This window comes from Penicillium subrubescens, assembly GCF_028828155.1.
Source record: "Penicillium subrubescens strain IBT 31985 chromosome Unknown utg000005l_segment0_segment0, whole genome shotgun sequence".
Taxonomy (NCBI): Eukaryota; Fungi; Ascomycota; class Eurotiomycetes; order Eurotiales; family Aspergillaceae; genus Penicillium; species Penicillium subrubescens.
Window position 1 is genome coordinate 1,900,293 of NW_026643155.1, and position 17,227 is coordinate 1,917,519.

General features: G+C 49.6%; 7 protein-coding genes across 7 annotated transcripts; 5 read left to right on the forward strand and 2 right to left on the reverse strand.

Moving 5' to 3' along the window:
* The first annotated feature begins 2,029 nt into the window (after positions 1 to 2,029).
* Positions 2,030 to 3,627, forward strand: N7473_007207 (glycoside hydrolase family 18 protein). Its single transcript, XM_057153147.1, has 4 exons — positions 2,030 to 2,191; positions 2,257 to 2,543; positions 2,591 to 2,618; positions 2,707 to 3,627. Exons 1-4 carry the CDS (start codon positions 2,100 to 2,102, stop codon positions 3,509 to 3,511), a joined length of 1,212 nt encoding a protein of 403 aa, XP_057007485.1. The 5' UTR covers positions 2,030 to 2,099; the 3' UTR covers positions 3,512 to 3,627.
* A 1,189-nt stretch (positions 3,628 to 4,816) lies between these two features.
* Positions 4,817 to 7,178, forward strand: N7473_007208 (uncharacterized protein; the record flags this gene model as incomplete). The annotated part of the gene is made up of 2 exons (XM_057153148.1): positions 4,817 to 4,971; positions 5,042 to 7,178. The coding sequence occupies 2 exons, from the start codon at positions 4,817 to 4,819 to the stop codon at positions 7,176 to 7,178; spliced, it is 2,292 nt and encodes a 763-aa protein (XP_057007486.1).
* Positions 7,179 to 7,353: 175 nt separating this feature from the next.
* On the reverse strand, positions 7,354 to 8,114 carry N7473_007209 (3-hydroxyanthranilate 3,4-dioxygenase; the record flags this gene model as incomplete). The annotated part of the gene is made up of 3 exons (XM_057153149.1): positions 7,354 to 7,719; positions 7,862 to 7,875; positions 7,940 to 8,114. 3 exons carry the CDS (start codon positions 8,112 to 8,114, stop codon positions 7,354 to 7,356), a joined length of 555 nt encoding a protein of 184 aa, XP_057007487.1.
* A 454-nt stretch (positions 8,115 to 8,568) lies between these two features.
* On the forward strand, positions 8,569 to 9,835 carry N7473_007210 (amidohydrolase family protein; the record flags this gene model as incomplete). Its single annotated transcript, XM_057153150.1, has 2 exons — positions 8,569 to 9,305; positions 9,370 to 9,835. 2 exons carry the CDS (start codon positions 8,569 to 8,571, stop codon positions 9,833 to 9,835), a joined length of 1,203 nt encoding a protein of 400 aa, XP_057007488.1.
* Positions 9,836 to 10,162: 327 nt separating this feature from the next.
* Positions 10,163 to 11,784, forward strand: N7473_007211 (aldehyde dehydrogenase; the record flags this gene model as incomplete). The annotated part of the gene is made up of 3 exons (XM_057153151.1): positions 10,163 to 10,569; positions 10,631 to 10,854; positions 10,916 to 11,784. 3 exons carry the CDS (start codon positions 10,163 to 10,165, stop codon positions 11,782 to 11,784), a joined length of 1,500 nt encoding a protein of 499 aa, XP_057007489.1.
* Positions 11,785 to 11,995: 211 nt separating this feature from the next.
* N7473_007212 (RidA family protein) lies at positions 11,996 to 12,451 on the forward strand (the record flags this gene model as incomplete). Its single annotated transcript, XM_057153152.1, has 1 exon — positions 11,996 to 12,451. The coding sequence occupies one exon, from the start codon at positions 11,996 to 11,998 to the stop codon at positions 12,449 to 12,451; it is 456 nt and encodes a 151-aa protein (XP_057007490.1).
* A 467-nt stretch (positions 12,452 to 12,918) lies between these two features.
* N7473_007213 (extracellular serine-threonine rich protein) lies at positions 12,919 to 15,787 on the reverse strand (the record flags this gene model as incomplete). Its single annotated transcript, XM_057153153.1, has 3 exons — positions 12,919 to 15,381; positions 15,465 to 15,650; positions 15,725 to 15,787. The coding sequence occupies 3 exons, from the start codon at positions 15,785 to 15,787 to the stop codon at positions 12,919 to 12,921; spliced, it is 2,712 nt and encodes a 903-aa protein (XP_057007491.1).
* Positions 15,788 to 17,227: the final 1,440 nt, after the last annotated feature.

Here is a 17,227-nt window from a genome sequence, read left to right on the forward strand (position 1 = left end):
TCTATTCAACCGCGGGCCCTTTTGAATCCCGAGTCTACTCTCTGGCCCTCCCCGGTTTATCCGCCTAATCGGCTGAACAACCCGCCCCCCCCACCGGCTTTGGGTTATCCCCGGGTTCTTGCGCCTCTGGGCCATACATGGCGTTCTATTCAAATTATCAAAACGTTCTAGAGATATCTGACTGACTCTAGAATGCTCCGCGTGGCGTTGATGGTATCGTGGGGGGCAAAAAAGCGTCGCAATCGTGGCTGGTCGCCGAGTCTATGGAGTCGGTATTTTGCTTGTTTCGGGGTTGGCCGTGATGAGTTGGCATGTGTGTGTAGTCCAGAGTAGTCACCGAGGAGGGAGCTATCGAGGGACTATCAAGGTACATGGAAAGCATGATCGTAGATTCTTGGATGCCGCGATAGACTTCAGAAAATATCCCTGGTCACTCTACCCCCCTTGTAAGAAAATTCACTGCGGCCTGCATCCTGTCAGATCCTTATCTCCTGTAGAAACTGGGGGCTCGGCTTCTCGGTGAATATTGCCTTTCAATCATTGGACTCTACTGCAACACGCTAGCTGTATATTACCCTCGGAGCCCTCCCCTAGATGGTATATCTTTGCGTGCATGACCATTCCATTGACAGTATTGAACTTAATCTTTGATACCTTGAATGAAGCTTGCGATAATGAAGGTCGAGCGAGATAACCCCTTTCAAGCCCAATTCATCCATATACTACAAAGATAGCCCTGTCATCGATATCTACCAATGTACCAAGCGCAAAATCCCCTACCTGCAGATCACCTTTCAATAGTTACCATGCAGTCGAAGCGTTTTTGCTTTATACATCTGCATAATGTTCCAATTGGGGAATAAAAGAATCTGCCCGATACCCCAGTCATCGAAGGATTCTCTCCATTCTATGAACAGTGGGGCTGATCATCCCGAACTATTGCTTCTGTCGATCTGTTCAGCACGAAATACCACACTGACCATCTGTTCATTAGTATCCACTAATTTGTTTTCTTTTTGCGGATCATGGCGATCATAAATAGAGCCGTTTTTTTGTGGGAAGGATCTTCGTTGAGGCTTTTGATATGGGCTTGGGCGTTAGTGGAGTATTTGGGTGATGAATTCCAGAAGAAATATTCTCTCATATTACTTGACCCCTTTTTACCCGGTGATTTGGACTTGACGGGACTTTGCAAGGTACTCAAAGTTGGACTGGTTGTGATGTTTTTTTGGGAACTGACAACATACCGTATATCTAGTGTCTTTGGCAAGGCTCTGTTCACTTCAGAATCCATGTACGGAGTACTCTCGGGTCAATCTGCAAATATATTGACCAAAGAACGGTAGTCGACTGTTTCTGCGTCATATCATGAAGCGTTCCTCTCTATCACAAACAAAACCTGCATAGAAATCGCTTACAGAAAAATCGCTCCCTGTCTCTCTATCAGTAAGGATCTAAACCTTGTTCTCAATCTTCAGATCCTGGCGAGTCAAACTCTCCGACTACAACTTTATTGAACTTGTCGCCAGAGATACCCCGTTTCATCGTTCTGGCTTCCCGGCATCTTCGAAACCTTGATGGAAAAACTGTTATCGTCGATAGTCTTGAGGTCTTCTGGAATGTTAAGGACATGTCCCCATTGGCACCTTCGTCCGGCGGCTGGTCGAAGGTTAAAGTCACCTTCGTCTCCGGCGAGGCTTTGCTAGCTGTCATTACGGTTGAGACGATATTTTGCGATAATTGATTTAAAATATTAGTTGAGGCCGCATTTCGAGAGAAATTGGTGGGCCGAGAGCCTCTTGCGATATTAGTCCTCCCCGCTCGAGAACAGCGTAAAAGTACTTTCTCGTGGAAAACTGTTTCATCGCAGTTTGTAGTTTGCGAGACTGGGCTGGGAAGGCTGGCGGCAGTGAATTTGTATTCCGAGTAGATGATTGGCCAGTTTTTGTGCTTGGGATGTTTAATCACGTGATCACGAATGGCTACTGCAGTTACTGAGTCTTGGCACCACTTCACGTCGCGTCGCAGCTTCCTCGCCGTCTATATCCTCAACGACTTTTGTGCTTGCTCTTTTCTACATGAACAATTTTGGCTGAGATATGCCCGAGATGTTAGTCTACGGTGTCATATTGTCATTGATGGCCCTGTTCCCACAGATACACGGCATCAAATGTGTTATGTACCTCACTGGGTAAGTTTGCCTACATTAAAGCTAGTGTTCGACACATGAACTAAAGGGATCCTTGAAATTGCTAGACAACACGATGTAGTCCCTGAGTTATCTCTTGTATCAGATGTGACGCACGTGGCTCTAGCATTCATGCGATCATCTATCTTCAATACCAAGGACAACACCTCAAGCTGGCCTTTGTTTACTACTGTCGATGCAGTCCGACCAAAGTTCTCGGTCGGAACATCAATCCTTGTCGCCATTGGTGGATGGGGCGACACGCAAGGGTTCTCTGAGGCGGCCTTGACCAATGAGAGCCGAAAGTTGTTTGCGCACAACATCAAAAGGATGGTTGAGGATACTGGCGCAGATGGTAAACCATCCTTGCTAGATTCCATGGTCAACTGCTAACAAACCCAGGCGTTGATATTGACTGGGAGTATCCAGGGTGTGTCCATCATTTTTTTTGCTTAATCGGTTTTCTTTCTCTCAATTACTTTCTGCGCTTTCGCGGTTTTCATTCTGACCAGCCGCAGGGGCAATGGAGAGGATTATAAACAAATCCCCAATTCAGAAAAGGCCTGGGAGGTGGAGGCATACCCAAAGCTTCTCGAAGAGATCCGAAAGGCAATAGGCCTTGAGAAGCTCATCACAGCCGCTGTCCCAGGCCTCCGACGAGACATGGTCGCTTTTACGAAGGAAACCGTCCCAAAAATCATCGCATCGATTGACTTTTTCAACGTTATGACATATGACCTGATGAATCGACGAGACACCATCACCAAGCATCATACAGGCTTGCAGCTATCTATTGAAAGCATCAACGCATACTTAGAAAGTGGCGCGCCCGCTGAGAAGCTAAACCTTGGATTTGCATACTACGTAAAGTGGTTCAAGACGGATGCCAGCCATGCTGACGAGTGCGCAGAACATCCTATCGGATGTCCAACTGCATTAATGGAAGATCCATCCACGGGGGTGGACCTTGGACAAGCAGGGGGATTCTCATGGCATGACCAGGTCCCCTCAGAGTTAGCTGCATCCTTTGAGAGAGCAAAGTCAAGCGGTGTATACGATACAATTGGAGGTGGGTATTACTTCTGGGACTCGGAAGAAAACATTTTCTGGTCCTGGGATACACCAGAAGCCATCCTGAAGAAGTTCCCAGAAATAGTGGATGAGAAACAGCTTGGTGGTGTTTTCGCATGGGGGCTAGGTGAGGATGCTCCCGACTTTACGCATCTCAAAGCTACTGCTGCCGGCCTGCAGCAGTACTCGCCAGACAGGCCGGAGGGACAAGAGGATGAAGCTGATGTCAGCAATGGCAAGGATGAATTATGACTATCCGTTCGAAGGCTGTGAAGGAGGATTTTAGTGACGTCGTCTACTTTTTGCTCGTATAGCCTGCCAAGGAAAACAGCAGGTAGTGGATAAAAAATAGCTCATAGTTCCTGGCCCCAGATGCTACGGCTTCAGTAATTACATCGTTTAGACTGTTGATGTGATGTTGCAGGCAAGGGCACAGCCATCCAGAGATGCATTTCTCCTAATCAGGAAGGGGATTGTAGCGAGAAAGCGGGGCTAGCTGAGTGATTGTCTCTTGCTGCAGCTTTTTGATGCAGATCAATATAGCCACAGGCTTGTACCATGTACAAAGACAAAACTATCTAGTCGGGTGACTCAGGCCAAAAATGTGGCTCTGAGGGCCAGTTTCAAAGATGCTCCAAGTATTTGAAGCGCTTGAAATCCTTGAGGGAAGGGCATCCTGTTCCAAGTCTCTCCAAACAACGGGACCTAATCATCTTCAAATTTTGCTGCAATCCCGATTTTTTGAGCTGCATCCACGTAAACTTCTGCATACTCTACAACCCTATCCATTATCCAAACACCAGCAACCACTCCATGAGGCTGAAATCTACGAGCGCTTCAAGCCTAACCCTCATCATTCCATTGCAGAATGCCTTGGATGCGTCGTTGACGATGGTCGGATTACCAGGCTCGCTCTGGTGAAATACGAATGTACTTTGCTGGATCGTATCGAGGATACATTCATGGCCAAACTTGATCGCAAAAAATGCATGGAGGCTGTTGAAGCTGGCATTGGACATATCCACAAGCTCAGGCTCGTACATAATGATATAAATCCGACCAATTTCATGCTGAGAAAGGATGATTGGCCAGTCATTGTTGACTTCGTTACTTGCTTACCTATTGGAGACAAGCTTTGCAAAGGCGGGCTCGTCGGGGGTTGGAATGGTATGCCAGTCGCCCAATTCTCGTGTTCAAGCAAGGAATGCGATGAGAAGGCTTTCACTACATAGTGCTGCTATATACGCTTTCCCCGCACAGCCTTGCGTGCTACACGGGCTGTACTTCATCTATTCACGTTTAGCTCGTACTGATGCATCGGTAACCTTACCTAGTGGGGCTCAATTAAAGGTATCCAATTGGCCAGCTGAACTTATCTTTAATCCTAATCAAGTTAGCGCATTTTCCTTCGACTGGCTCAGTTCCCGGAAAGGTTTCCGCTTCAGAGCGGGGGTAGATTGTTATCCGACCCTCCGACCTGGGCTCTACCCCTTACCATCTCTATCACCATCTCCATCAACTCATCGGTATTTACTACCATGAGACTTTTGCGGCACTATGTATGAGCGACAGCGGGTCTGGCGGGCGTGCCAAGCATGTCGAAAGAAGAAGGTCAAATGCGACGGGGAGCAACCTTGTCAATGTTGTACACGCAACAAGGCAGAGTGTGTCTATGTTGAACCACAAGGCAATAGGAGATTGGTGGATCCGCAGTGAGTGCTTCTCTCCGTCATCCTGATTGTATGTCTCAAAACCAGGAAAGACGACTAATTTTGGCTCTAGATATGTGTTGAAACTTGAGAGCCGTTTATCACTCATGGAGCAAAGACTCCGACAGCAATCGGTTGCGCTGGAGGCCAGAGAGGGGGCCTCTGTACTGAAGCCCAGCACAGTGACTAGTATGGACGATCACCAGGACTTGAATCACTATTCCTGTGCCGAGGGAGGGGAATCGGCAACTACCGTGGCCACTTTAGCCGACGAGAGTGCGCCTTCCGACTCGCGAGTGGGTCACTTGCGAGGACCCTCAACAGACACGGCGGTCCAGAGACAAGAACGACCAACAGCGATCCCTCTGTCTATAAGACGTAGCAGCGATGACGATTCGGCTTTTGACGGTTACAATACGGATAATGCATCGATTGATGTAACACATCTTGAAGAGTCACTAATGCAAGTCCTAATCGACTTCTTTTACCAGTCCATCTACCCTATCTTTCCAATCATTACCCAACGCAGATTCCGACAACAATATAATTTGTGGTCAGTTCAAGAAGGAGGCAAGACATTTACTGCTGCCAACGATTTTCCAATTCTTCTTTACGCAATTTTGGCGGTCGCTGCTTCAGTGATACCAAAAGACCACGAAGTCTTCGCCGAGGCAGGCTTCGAAGTGTACAAATGGATAGATCTTGCAGAGCTATTGTACCGGCATGCAATCTCGCTGAGTACAGGCAAATCCTACCAGCCAAGTCCTTCAGCAGCGATCAATACTATCGCTGCACAAGGTCTTCTCAGCCTCTATCTTATTGAGCGAGGCAAAGTGAACGACGCGTGGGTCACTGCGGGACATGCAATTCGCCTATATCAAGGCTTTGACCTAAAGGACAGTGTCAATCTTGCTGGCGAGGCAAATGAGCTACGTCTTGCGCATACCAACCTCTGGTGGTGTCTTTACATCTTGGATCGCTCCTTGTCAACGGCACTTCTGAAGCCATTAGCAATTGACGATGCGGAGAGCGAGATCGATTCTTGCGATGGGGAAAACTACAGCGCATCATCTGCTGCACAAAATGCAAATCCCTGGTTCTCGGTTATCGCAGACTTTCACATTACCATGGGCCGCATTTACAGATCTGTGAGGTTGATTCGAAAACCCGAATCATCCCAGAATATAAAGCTCAAGGATACGCTTCGATCCTATGTCAAAAGACACGACGCTGAGCTGGAGAAATACTATACAAAGCAAGTTCTGCCGAAACTGGAGACCCCTAACTCAGAAGTGGGACGTCTTGCATTGCAAGCAATTGCTGTCTCATCTTACCACATTGGGCTTGTCCTCCTTTATCGCACATTTATTGAGCGCTTCAATATTGCCGAGCCCGAGGCATTTTTGCGTTGCGCGGAGGCTGCATCTAACTGCATCAAAGCCTCTCCGCAGGTAATTGCCCATGTTCCGGCAAGCCACTTCGTGATTCAGCAGAGTCGAGCCATCTTTGCAAGTGCAAAGGTCCTTTTGCATTGTATGCGCTTAGCACGCAACCCGAGCTTTACCAGAAAGGCCTGGATGGATGTCGAGAGCGGCTTGAACATGCTTCGAGAGGTGAAGATCCAGTGGCCTGAGATCAAGAAGTATCAACTTTTGACAGAAGAGGACATGCGTCTGACTCAAAATGAGCTTAGCAAGCACGATTTGTTTTACCAGACCTTTGGTAATTTTGGGCAGAGGGCTTGTACAAGAGACAACGAGGAAAGTGATACACCAGGTGCGAACAGGACACATTCGATTCATTTCCCCGAAGGTTCGCTTGATTTTCAGGGACTTGATTATTCACCCTGGGAGCTCTCGAATGACTCAATAATCAATATACTCGATACCGATTGCTCACAAGGTGCGACTTCGTTTAAACATAGTCGACTCGACGACCCTTCCCAACAACATTCCAAGCGAAGAAAGCTATCTCCACTGCCCTCTCGGCGTCTCTCATCTTCTAATGATCTTCCGACCCTGGAGATGCTTCCGATATTAAGGGATTCATCTGATTGCCCCATAATGGACCACATGATCACAACTGGAGGCTTGTTTCTTCCCGATGTTTCCCCTCGACAAATCGCCTCAGAGGAAGTTTCTACCTCCTTCTTCGGAGACGCAATGTTGACGGATTCGATTGATCAATTTTTCTCTCAGCCTGATGGTTAATGATATTTTCATGATTATTTGCATCTAAATACGTTTTACTGACCCTGTTGCCTGCATCAAGCGGTTTCCATGTCACAAGACAAGAATCTTATTCCACCAGCTATAGGCTATGATTGTAGCATACAATGTACCAACCGTTCAAACAAGAAAGTCCCACGTGGTTGCAACATCAAAATCAGTGAGCAGGAGAGATTACTCCACAGCTTCCACATCTCCGGCTATTCTCGTCCTCCATCCAGTTGTCAATAACCTCTTTGAGTTGTGTTTCGATATCTTCACAGTAGAATGACTCCTCCCTTATAATTGTTGGGACTCCACCATGGGCCTCAGTATTACCGCAGTACCACCGAACACGATCAATCATCTGCGGCGGTCGAGTTCGTTCCATCACTAGGCCTATCGTGTCCTTTGATCTTCTCGGGGAGTGAGGCGTGTTTGCTACAAGATAGATCGGCGATGATAAGTGAAATATACTCAAAGGGTAAAGGCAAAGCGTGATGCCCGGGAAATCATAGCTTACCTGGTAGGAGAAATGATTCGCCTTCGTGAATTATAATGTCACGAAAATCGTCATTTTCGACGACTTTCAGTAACATGTCCCCTTTGATCTGGTAGAACCACTCCTGAAATTCGAAACAGTCAGAAGATGTTAATTCAAGTCAGGTTTCAAATGGAATGTTTACCTCTGTCTCATTGACTTCATTCAAAGTGCGTCAGCATTACTCTGTCCGCACTTTAATGGAGATTTAATGACAACTCACTGTGGTAGTCATTCCTCGTATTTGGTCCTCCAACAGCCATCAGAATAAAGTCTTTCCCTGAGTACAAATACATGGCATTCACTGGTGGTTTCAAACTCTCCGAGTTTAAAGCAAGCCAAGAAGATAAGCCGATTGGGTCTGGAATAGAAGACATGGTGGCTGCTTGTGATTCCATGATGATTTTCTGTCAAGAGCAAAGGCAAAGAATGGTGGTGATGCTCCAGATTACCGAGAGAGATATGAAACCGGTATAAAAGGGTCTTAAATCAGCATGGCATTCAGAACTCCAGCCTTCTCCGCATGATTGATGCTGGTAATGTTACCCCATGTAAGACAGGGTCTTGGCATGGATGTAGCCGACCCGCAACGGCATCCGATTGATTGACCGGGTAGATCCGAGACTACAACATCGTGCTCTGGGGAACCGGCTGAAGTGAATGGAATGTATTGGTGCACCCGACGCAGTTATCATTTCAAAAAGCACGTCCCAGAGTGGCTACTGGGTCATAGAACCGCGATTGGTGAAAGCCATCTCCACCCAGTTTGAAGGCGGCAGTTTGCCCTGATTTATATAACTTACGATCTTGTCTTGAAGGCCAAGTGTGTTTGAGTATTTCAATATTTACAAAATGCCAATCAACTCGAGCTGTTGTTCTTGCAACTCCGGCCAGCAGCGATGGGCCGGCACCAACGAGCCTCCCAGCTCTAATGCGCCTCTGCGGATTGATATGCACACGCATATTATGCCGCCAAGCCTGCCCGACTTCTCAAAATTATACGGATCACGAGAGGAGAATGGAGAGGATTGGATGAATCTTCGGTCACACTGTTTATCCGGCAGCGACGCCTCTGGACAGACTGGCGCAGCATCGAGCAAAGTCGACATGTACGTTGGCGAGAAATTCTTCCGAACAGTGGAGCCAAATTGCTTTGATCCTGTCGTGCGAATGAAGGATATGGATGCCACGGGGGTAGATGTCCAGGTCATCAGTACTGTACCTATCCTATTCTCATACGACAAGCCGATCGAACCTGCTGCGGCGCTGGCCCGTTACCTGAACGACCATATTGCGTCTGTTTGCCAAGATAACCCGCGACGATTTGTTGGACTTGCCACAGTCCCGCTGCAAGATGTTCCCAGCTCTGTGGCTGAGCTTCGGCGAGCGAAGGTTGATCTGGGGTTAAAAGGTGTTGAGATTGGGACCGAGATCAATAGTTGCTCTCTGGATGATCCCAAGTTCGATCTCTTTTGGGAAGCTTGCGAAAATCTGGATATGCCCATCTTTGTGCATCCTCTAGGATATGAGTTGGAACGAGAGAATAAGAGCCGATGGGGGAATTACTGGTCTGCATGGTTAATCGGAATGTAAGTGGCTCGGCAATTTTCATGAGAAGGATGTGACAATATCTAACGAGGGTAATTATATCAGGCCAAGTGAGACTGCACTATCAATCCATGCCATCCTCTCATCAGGCGTTCTAGTTCGACACCCAAAACTCCGTTTCTGCTTTGCACACGCTGGTGGTGCATACTTGCCTCTCCTCGGGCGTATCCAACACGGCTACAATTGCCGACCAGATCTGGTTGCACATCGTTCCGAGGGAGTGTCGCCCCAGAACTACCTCGAGTCACATCAGCACAATATTTGGATTGACAGCTTGGTGCACGATCCGGATCTACTGCAACTTATATGCAAGAAGATTGGGCCGGATAGAATTGTCATGGGCAGTGACTATCCATTCCCGCTTGGTGAAATGCCCAATCCAGGCGAGATGTTGAGTAGTGATAAGAAGGTGGGCGAGTTATTCTCTAGTAAGACGCGAGCACGCATGCTTGCTGGTAACGCGATCGAATTTCTTGGGTTAGAGGACATGTATCAGAATTTTAAGATTTAGTGCATCTAGTTAGTCAGTCACTTTTGAATGTTATCTGATGGTGATCACAAATGTGGTTTAATTTATCAAGCTCCTTGACATAGCATATTGACTGGAATAAAATGACTGAAAGGACATGTTGTATCTAATCTCCATCTCGTTGCTAGTAGGCCCGAATTTACAGGGAATGATCGAATCGGATGGCTATCCGGAGCGCGGATGAGGACTTCCAAGTGTCGGAACGACACTTATACATTATAACAAGAGCTTATCCAGACCTCAAATAACGACATTACCTGGGAAATAACCGGAGACAATCTGCACTTCTCATCATAACCTCATCTGAAAATGGATCCGATCTCCACGCTTTGGAAACTCGACACCGCGCACCAAGCCGACGCCTACCTGGCTAGTCTCACCACCCCAATCCGCCTCCAAAATTTCATCGAAGGCGATTATTCAGAGTATGCCGAGCCCACTGACCGTATCGATTCTTTCAACCCTCGGACCGGTGAATTATTGGCCCAGATTCCTCGCAGTGCGCTATCCGACGTTGATCGCGCCGTGGACGCCGCCTCACGGGCGTTCCCGACATGGTCGCGAACTTCACGACAAGAGCGATCGGAAATCCTCCTTCGAATCGCTACTATCCTGAACGAGAAGAAAGAGCTATTTGCTGTCTGGGAGAGTCTTGATCAGGGGAAGACGCTCAGTCGTGCTCGTGTGGAGGTTGACCGCGCGATATCAAATTTCCGGTATGTGGACTAGCTTTAGTCGAGGCTGATCGAAGTGATCTGGATACTGATGCTCTACTAGATACTTTGCAACTTACATTCTCCATGAAGAAGGTGCTGTTCGATATGTTGACGGGCCGGTGTCGACGATGACTTATGAGCATCGGTCGCCGGTGGGTGTTTTTGCCCTGATATCGCCTTGGAACATGCCACTTTATCTCTTGACATGGAAGATTGCTCCTTGCATTGCATTCGGATGTACTGGAGTAGCAAAGCCCAGTGAAGTCACTAGTATGACTGCATTTTGTGAGTTCTCCTTCTTCATTACAATACGCTCTTCCGATGGACTACTAACTGACCAACCTAGTGCTTGGAGAGGTCTTCCGACAAGCCAAACTCCCACCTGGCGTGATGAACATTATCTTTGGAGATGGGCCCGGTGCAGGCTCAGCTCTTGTCAAATCTCCCCGTGTTCGAGGTGTCTCTTTCACCGGCGGCACGGCTACAGGAATCCGCATCCGACAGGATACCGTGGCTGATATTGGCAAGCATCTGTCACTGGAGCTCGGTGGGAAGAATCCCACATTGATATTCGACGATGTCAACTTAGAAGAGGCTGTTCCACTAGCTGCACAGGCTGCATTCGAAAATAGTGGGCAGATTTGCCTCTGCGGTTCTCGGATCTACGTTCACCGCACTATCTACGAGAAGTTTTTGTCGGCCTTTGTGGATTATGTCCAGGAAAATTACCGCTGTGGAGAAACAATTGGACCTGTTGTCTCACGGGAGCACTATACCAAGATATCATCCTATCTCAAGCAAGCCAAGGAGGAAGGCGCCAACTTTCTTACAGGAGAAATTCCTTCGGAAATGCCACAGAAGGGCTTTTGGATCACACCGACCGTGTTGGCCAACCTGCGAACCGATAGTCGCATTATGCGCGACGAGATCTTCGGACCAGTCGTTACAGTTTCTACATTTGGTACAGAGGAAGAGGCCGTTGAACTAGCAAACGATAATCCGAATGGACTGGCCAGTATTCTAATGACCAAGGACCTCTCTCGGATGCGCCGAGTCGGAGAGCGAATCGATGCCGGGTTGGTATGGGTCAATTGTTGGCTAGTGCGTGAGCTTGGGACGGCATTCGGAGGCATGAAGGCATCCGGCATTGGCCGTGAAGGAGGAGCCCAGAGTCGGGATGTTTTTACGAATTTGCGAACTCTCCATGTTCGATAAGCAGCTCTTGGCTCGTTCTCGGATGACGTCGCGGGTCGGATATCGGGCCGGTCGGATAGATCCGGTGCAGACCTCTCATGAGCTGCACAAGATAAAGCACAAGATAGATCATTTATTCGCAATAGATTACTAGTATCCATTCTTTTTATCGTCCAATTTGACCACTTTTCCAATCAAACACTGTCTCACCAGGCATCTCCAACCCATCATCATGTCCCAAAGCACACCGTACTTCCGACCGGCAACCCACGCCCAAGGACTCGCCAATTACCCCCACGCTCGAACAGTAACATCACCCGATGGCAAGGGCTCATATATCTACGTCTCGGGAACCTCATCCCGCCGCGGTGACGGGACATTCGTCGGAGCTACGCCCTCAGAAGACGGCACAATTACCCTCGACATCCGACAACAGACTGCTGCCGTGCTATCCAATATCGACGCCATCATTCAAGGTGCTTCGGAGGGCAAAGCGAGTATCCATGATGTGATCGATGCAACGGTGTTTGTGACCAACATGAAAGACGACTATAAGGGCATGAATGAGGAGTGGAATCGTATTTGGCCGGATCGTACTACTGCACCGGCGCGAACGACTGTGGAAGTGAGGGCTTTGCCCAGAGAGGAAATCTTGGTGGAGATCAAATGCACTGTTTACTATGTATAATCTGTTTCAATGTTTAAGATGATAGAGATTGAAGAGTTAACTATGGGTGGATAACTATGACACTACACTATTAGTCAAGGTAGTTTACGTGGATCTACATGAAAACTTATTCACTCAAACAATTCACGAGGTCTAATGTATGCAATTAGGGAGTGAATATTAGAATACAAAATCAAATTACCTCGTGGTGGGCATTCAAATCAACCAGTCCATTCACGGCCCATGTCGTGTATCCGGCTCAAGCACCAGCGATCCGAGCGTCGACAAAACATCCAAGTCGTGAAGGCTTGAGAAAAAATCAGAAAGGAAAATTCGGGTGCGGAACGGCACATTGATATGTAAGACACAAAGATCGAACTTCAGAAACATTTATGTAGAAAAAAAAAATTTGTATGAAATGTCACATGGGGCGAAATATGCCCGGCAAAGAGATCACTTTGAAAAAGAGATTGTAGAGCATGGCACGTTCAGAGCATTAAGCCGAGGAAGGCGGCCACAGAGCCCAGAAGGAGGCTGGAAGCCATCGACACGGTCGAGGCCGAGTTGAAGGCAATGGGCGAAGTGGTGGCGGTGGCAGTGGCCTTAGAGCTAACGTAGGGGGTCGAGCTCTGAGCGGCGGTGACCAAGGTGGATGAGGCGGCGACCGGAGAGGGAACCTTGCCGGTGTTGGCAGGAGAAGCACCGCTGGGGCCGGCAGGGACCAGACCGACAGTCGTAGCCGAGCCCGAGGCAGTCGAGGTGTAGAAGCTGACCTGGGGCACAGTAACGGTGTAGGTCGAGTAGGTGATGGTAGTGCAGGGAGCAGCGGGGGCAGAGGTGATAGCCGGGGCGGTAATACCAGCGCTGGCAGTGGCACCGCTGGCACCGCTAGGAACAACAGTGGGCACGAGGGTGATGGTGGAGGGGATGGCAGTCACGATACCGGGGTTAGTGGGGACCCAAGCAGCGCAAATACCAGTGAAGTAGGACAGAGCATTCTGGATCTCCTCCTTGGAGGCACCCCAGGCCTGGACACAAGAGATGACCTTGTCGGTGAAGTCCTTGTTAGGGCAGAAGCACTTGGCATCACTGTTGGAGGTACACTTGGGAACAATGCTAAGCCAGGTGTTGATGCATTGAGGCACAACGTTGGGGCAAGACGAAGTAGGTACAGGGCTGGAGACAGGCGAGGTCTCAGTAGCATCAGCGACGGGGGTGGTGCCAGAACCAGAACCAGGGAGAGTGCCGGTGGCGGTAGCAGTGCACTTGGTGCAGGTGGTGTGAGTGGAAGTCACAGTGATGGTAGACAGGGTGCTGGTAGTGATCACGGTTGAGGACGAGCCAGAACTGACAGTGCTGGTCACAGGGCAGGTGGTGACAGTCTCATAAGTAGTGATGTAGGTGGTGGTATCCTCAGAAGGCACGGTGGAAGAGCCAGCGCTAACACCGGTGGGAACGGTGCTAGCAGGGACAGTGCTGGAGGGAGCAGGGCTAGACTCGCCAGAACCAGGAGCAGTCTCAGTCGGGCTAGATCCAGTAGCAGTAGTAGACTGTCCCGCAGCGGGAGTAGTCTCGGTCACAGGGCACACAGTGGTCGAGATAGGAATAGTCGAGGTGACCACGGTAGTGGAATCAGCGGGGCAGTTGGTAACAGTAGGTGCACAGCTGGTAATCGTGATCTCGCTAGTAGTGTACACAGTGGAGGTAGTCCACTTGGGAGGAGCGCTAGAGCCAGGAGCGGAAGTGGTAACGGGCGAGCTGCCGCTGGGACCAGCAGGGCTAGTCACGGGAGAGCTACCGCTAGGACCAGCAGGGCTCGAGGAAGATCCAGCAGGGACAGACTCGGTAGAGCTAGATCCGCCGGGAGCAGTCTCGGTAGGAGAAGATCCAGCTGGAGTAGTAGACTGGCCAGCAGCGGGAGTAGTCTCGGTCACAGGGCACACAGTGGTCGAGATAGCAATGGTCGAGGTGACCACGGTAGTGGAATCAGCGGGGCAGTTGGTAACAGTAGGAGCGCAGCTGGTGATAGTGATCTCGCTAGTAGTGTACACAGTGGAGGTAGTCCACTTGGGAGGAGCGCTAGAGCCAGGAGCAGAAGCGGTAACGGGAGAGCTTCCACTGGGGCCAGCAGGGCTGGAGGATCCGACGGGGACGCTCCCGGTGGGGATAGATCCAGTAGGGGCAGTCTCAGTAGGAGAAGGACCAGCTGGAGTAGTAGACTGTCCCGCAGCGGGAGTAGTCTCAGTCACAGGGCACACAGTGGTCGAGATAGCAATGGTCGAGGTGACCACGGTGGTGGAATCAGCGGGGCAGTTGGTAACAGTAGGAGCACAGCTGGTAATCGTGATCTCGCTGGTAGTGTACACAGTGGAAGTAGTCCATTTGGGAGGAGCGCTAGAACCAGGAGTGATACCGGCAGCTGGAGTAGTAGCAGCAGGGATCGAGGGAGAAGGCACACCAGGCACGGAAGAACCGACGGGGCTAGAAGCAGTAGGGATGGAAGCGGTAGGGACCGAAGCAACCGAGGACGAGCTGCTGCCAGGAGTGGGCGTAGGCAGGGCCGAAGTGGTGCCGGGAGTGCAGTCAAAGCCAACGCTGTAGATGCCAAAGTCGCAGCTATCGTGGTCACTGTGGTCAGGCAGCTCGAAGGAGACCGAAGTAGCACCACCACACTGGTCGTTAGTCACGGTAGTTCCAGCAGACGAGCAAGAAGCGGTGTTGCGGCAAGAAGAACCATCGGGCATGCTGTAGACAATGTTCATATCGGTATCCTTATCGGTGGAGATGTGGAAGTGAGTGATAGAGAAGCCATTCTCGTCAGAGCCAGAGCCGCAAGAGAACGAAGGCGATGAGGAGTGGCTGGAGCTGGACGAGCCACTGCTGTGGGAGCTGCTGCCCGAGGAAGAGGAGGAGCTTCCGCTCTTGGAAGCAGTACCAGTGATGCATTTCTCCTGCAATATCGCAAGTTAGCATATCGGACTATCAATGAGAGACATCGTTTGATATCTCATAGTTGGAGGCGGGAATAACATACACCACGCTTGGAGTGGCTGGCACCGCCGAAGCTGTTGCTGCAGGAGAAGCCGGAGAAATCGAAGCCACCGTAAGATGAGAACGAACCAGTAGAAAGACCCGACCAGTCGAAGCCCTTCTGCTGGTGGTCGTTACACTTGTTGGGGGCGCGGCCTGGACTGGAGTAGCACTTGTCAGAGCCCCAGTACTAGACATCACAAAGCAAATATTAGCATGATGAGAATAACACGGCATATCCCAGTTAGAGATACGAGATCATACCCCATAAGTAGCCTGGGCCGAGGCCAGGAGCGACAGGAAGGCGATTGAAGTAGTGGCCTTCATGCTGGAGGTGGATTGTCAACGAGAGACGAAGTTGGACGAAGCAAAAGAATCGGCAAAAGAGGGCCGAAAGCGAACAGTAAGCCTATTTTTATGGCAGATTGTAGACCAGCAACAATCAGAATGAGTGATCGAATCCCAGATCAAGATAATCTTGAAGATATAGCGAGTGGGACGAGGAATGGAATTCCTGAGCGAGTGTGTTGATTTTCGAAACCAAGTGGAGTATGGAAAGAGAGAGGAGGAGTATAAAAGGACCAGAAATGGAAAACAAGAAAAAACCACAACGAAAAGACGAAACAATGGAGAAGCCAACTTTCTAGATGAGGTGCCTGGGGGAGGCTGCTGCCTTTTAAGATGTTTGAGGCTACTTTCTTCCCATGATTCTTCCATCAAACTGCAACCTTCTCCAACCGCCACCCACAAACAACAATCCACAGCCCACAAACCACGCAAAGGAGACCCTGTTCCCCCTGGTGGCTTGCAGCTTGATTCGGCAACACCTGCTGCCTCTACACCATAGAGGCATACATAGAATGGTTGGGATGGACAAATGGTAAGACATCCCGTCACAGAAGGCGTTTCCAGTCCGCCAATCGGCTCAACGCTAGCGGTGCAGATGAAACGGGGTCCCACCCCAAAGCAGCCAGGGTCAGGCTTCAGCGCGAACTGGACATGCTTCTAGTGCAGGAACTGGCTGGAGCATCTGTAACAGGGTCTAGCGCCGACCTCAGAATGCACCAAACAAAGACCCAGTCAACTTGCTCAAAGAGACCTGGTGCGATCCGTCCAGCAACCACGTCCACTTTACTTGACGACCCTGCTAGTCACTGGACCAATGGGCAAGATCCGGGGAAGGGTGTTAAAAATAGCATCCCATTCAGACTGTCCCTGAGTCCCTGCAGTCCTTGAATGGATCATGATATTTCACCCTTGCGCTTTCTTTCGGGTGTTCATCTGGGCCGATGTGACGAACGAAAAAAAGCTGGCGCCAGATCGACATGGACTTGCATGCAGAAACAAAGCCGACCGAGAGACAATCGAGTCCCAAGGCTTCGATGCGATCGACAGTTTGATATCCAGCCTGCCCTTCTACTGATTGATTAACTTCAGTGCCGATGCTTGACTTCATCAACATCAGAATCAGGTTACGATCATCGCTTTCTTTCTTTCCCGAGATGCATCATCGCCCGTCTCTTTCAATTCCCCACTAGCGGGGCTGGTCTTCTTAATCCCGGCTTTGCCGAGAAGAGGCTGCCCCTGGGCAGTCGAACCCACATCAACTCTCCAACTTCCCAGAAGAGACAGACGATGCAGAGGGCTTTTCCACCGTCCATACATCAGTTCATTTGTGCATTAATAATTTGATACAACCCTACAGTCTGCTGTCCACTTTGTCGGAGTATGACCGATCAGAAAGACCGACATCCTCCGCTTCTGCAG

What these genes read in the sequence shown, in the direction of transcription:
- N7473_007207 (XM_057153147.1), top strand. Translation starts at nt 2,100, where the DNA reads ATGCCCGAGATGTTAGTCTACGGTGTCATATTGTCATTGATGGCCCTG. An exon ending in TGAGGATACTGGCGCAGATG is followed by an intron (nt 2,544 to 2,590) that starts GTAAACCATCCT and finishes TAACAAACCCAG; the next exon opens with GCGTTGATATTGACTGGGAG. An exon ending in ATTGACTGGGAGTATCCAGG is followed by an intron (nt 2,619 to 2,706) that starts GTGTGTCCATCA and finishes GACCAGCCGCAG; the next exon opens with GGGCAATGGAGAGGATTATA.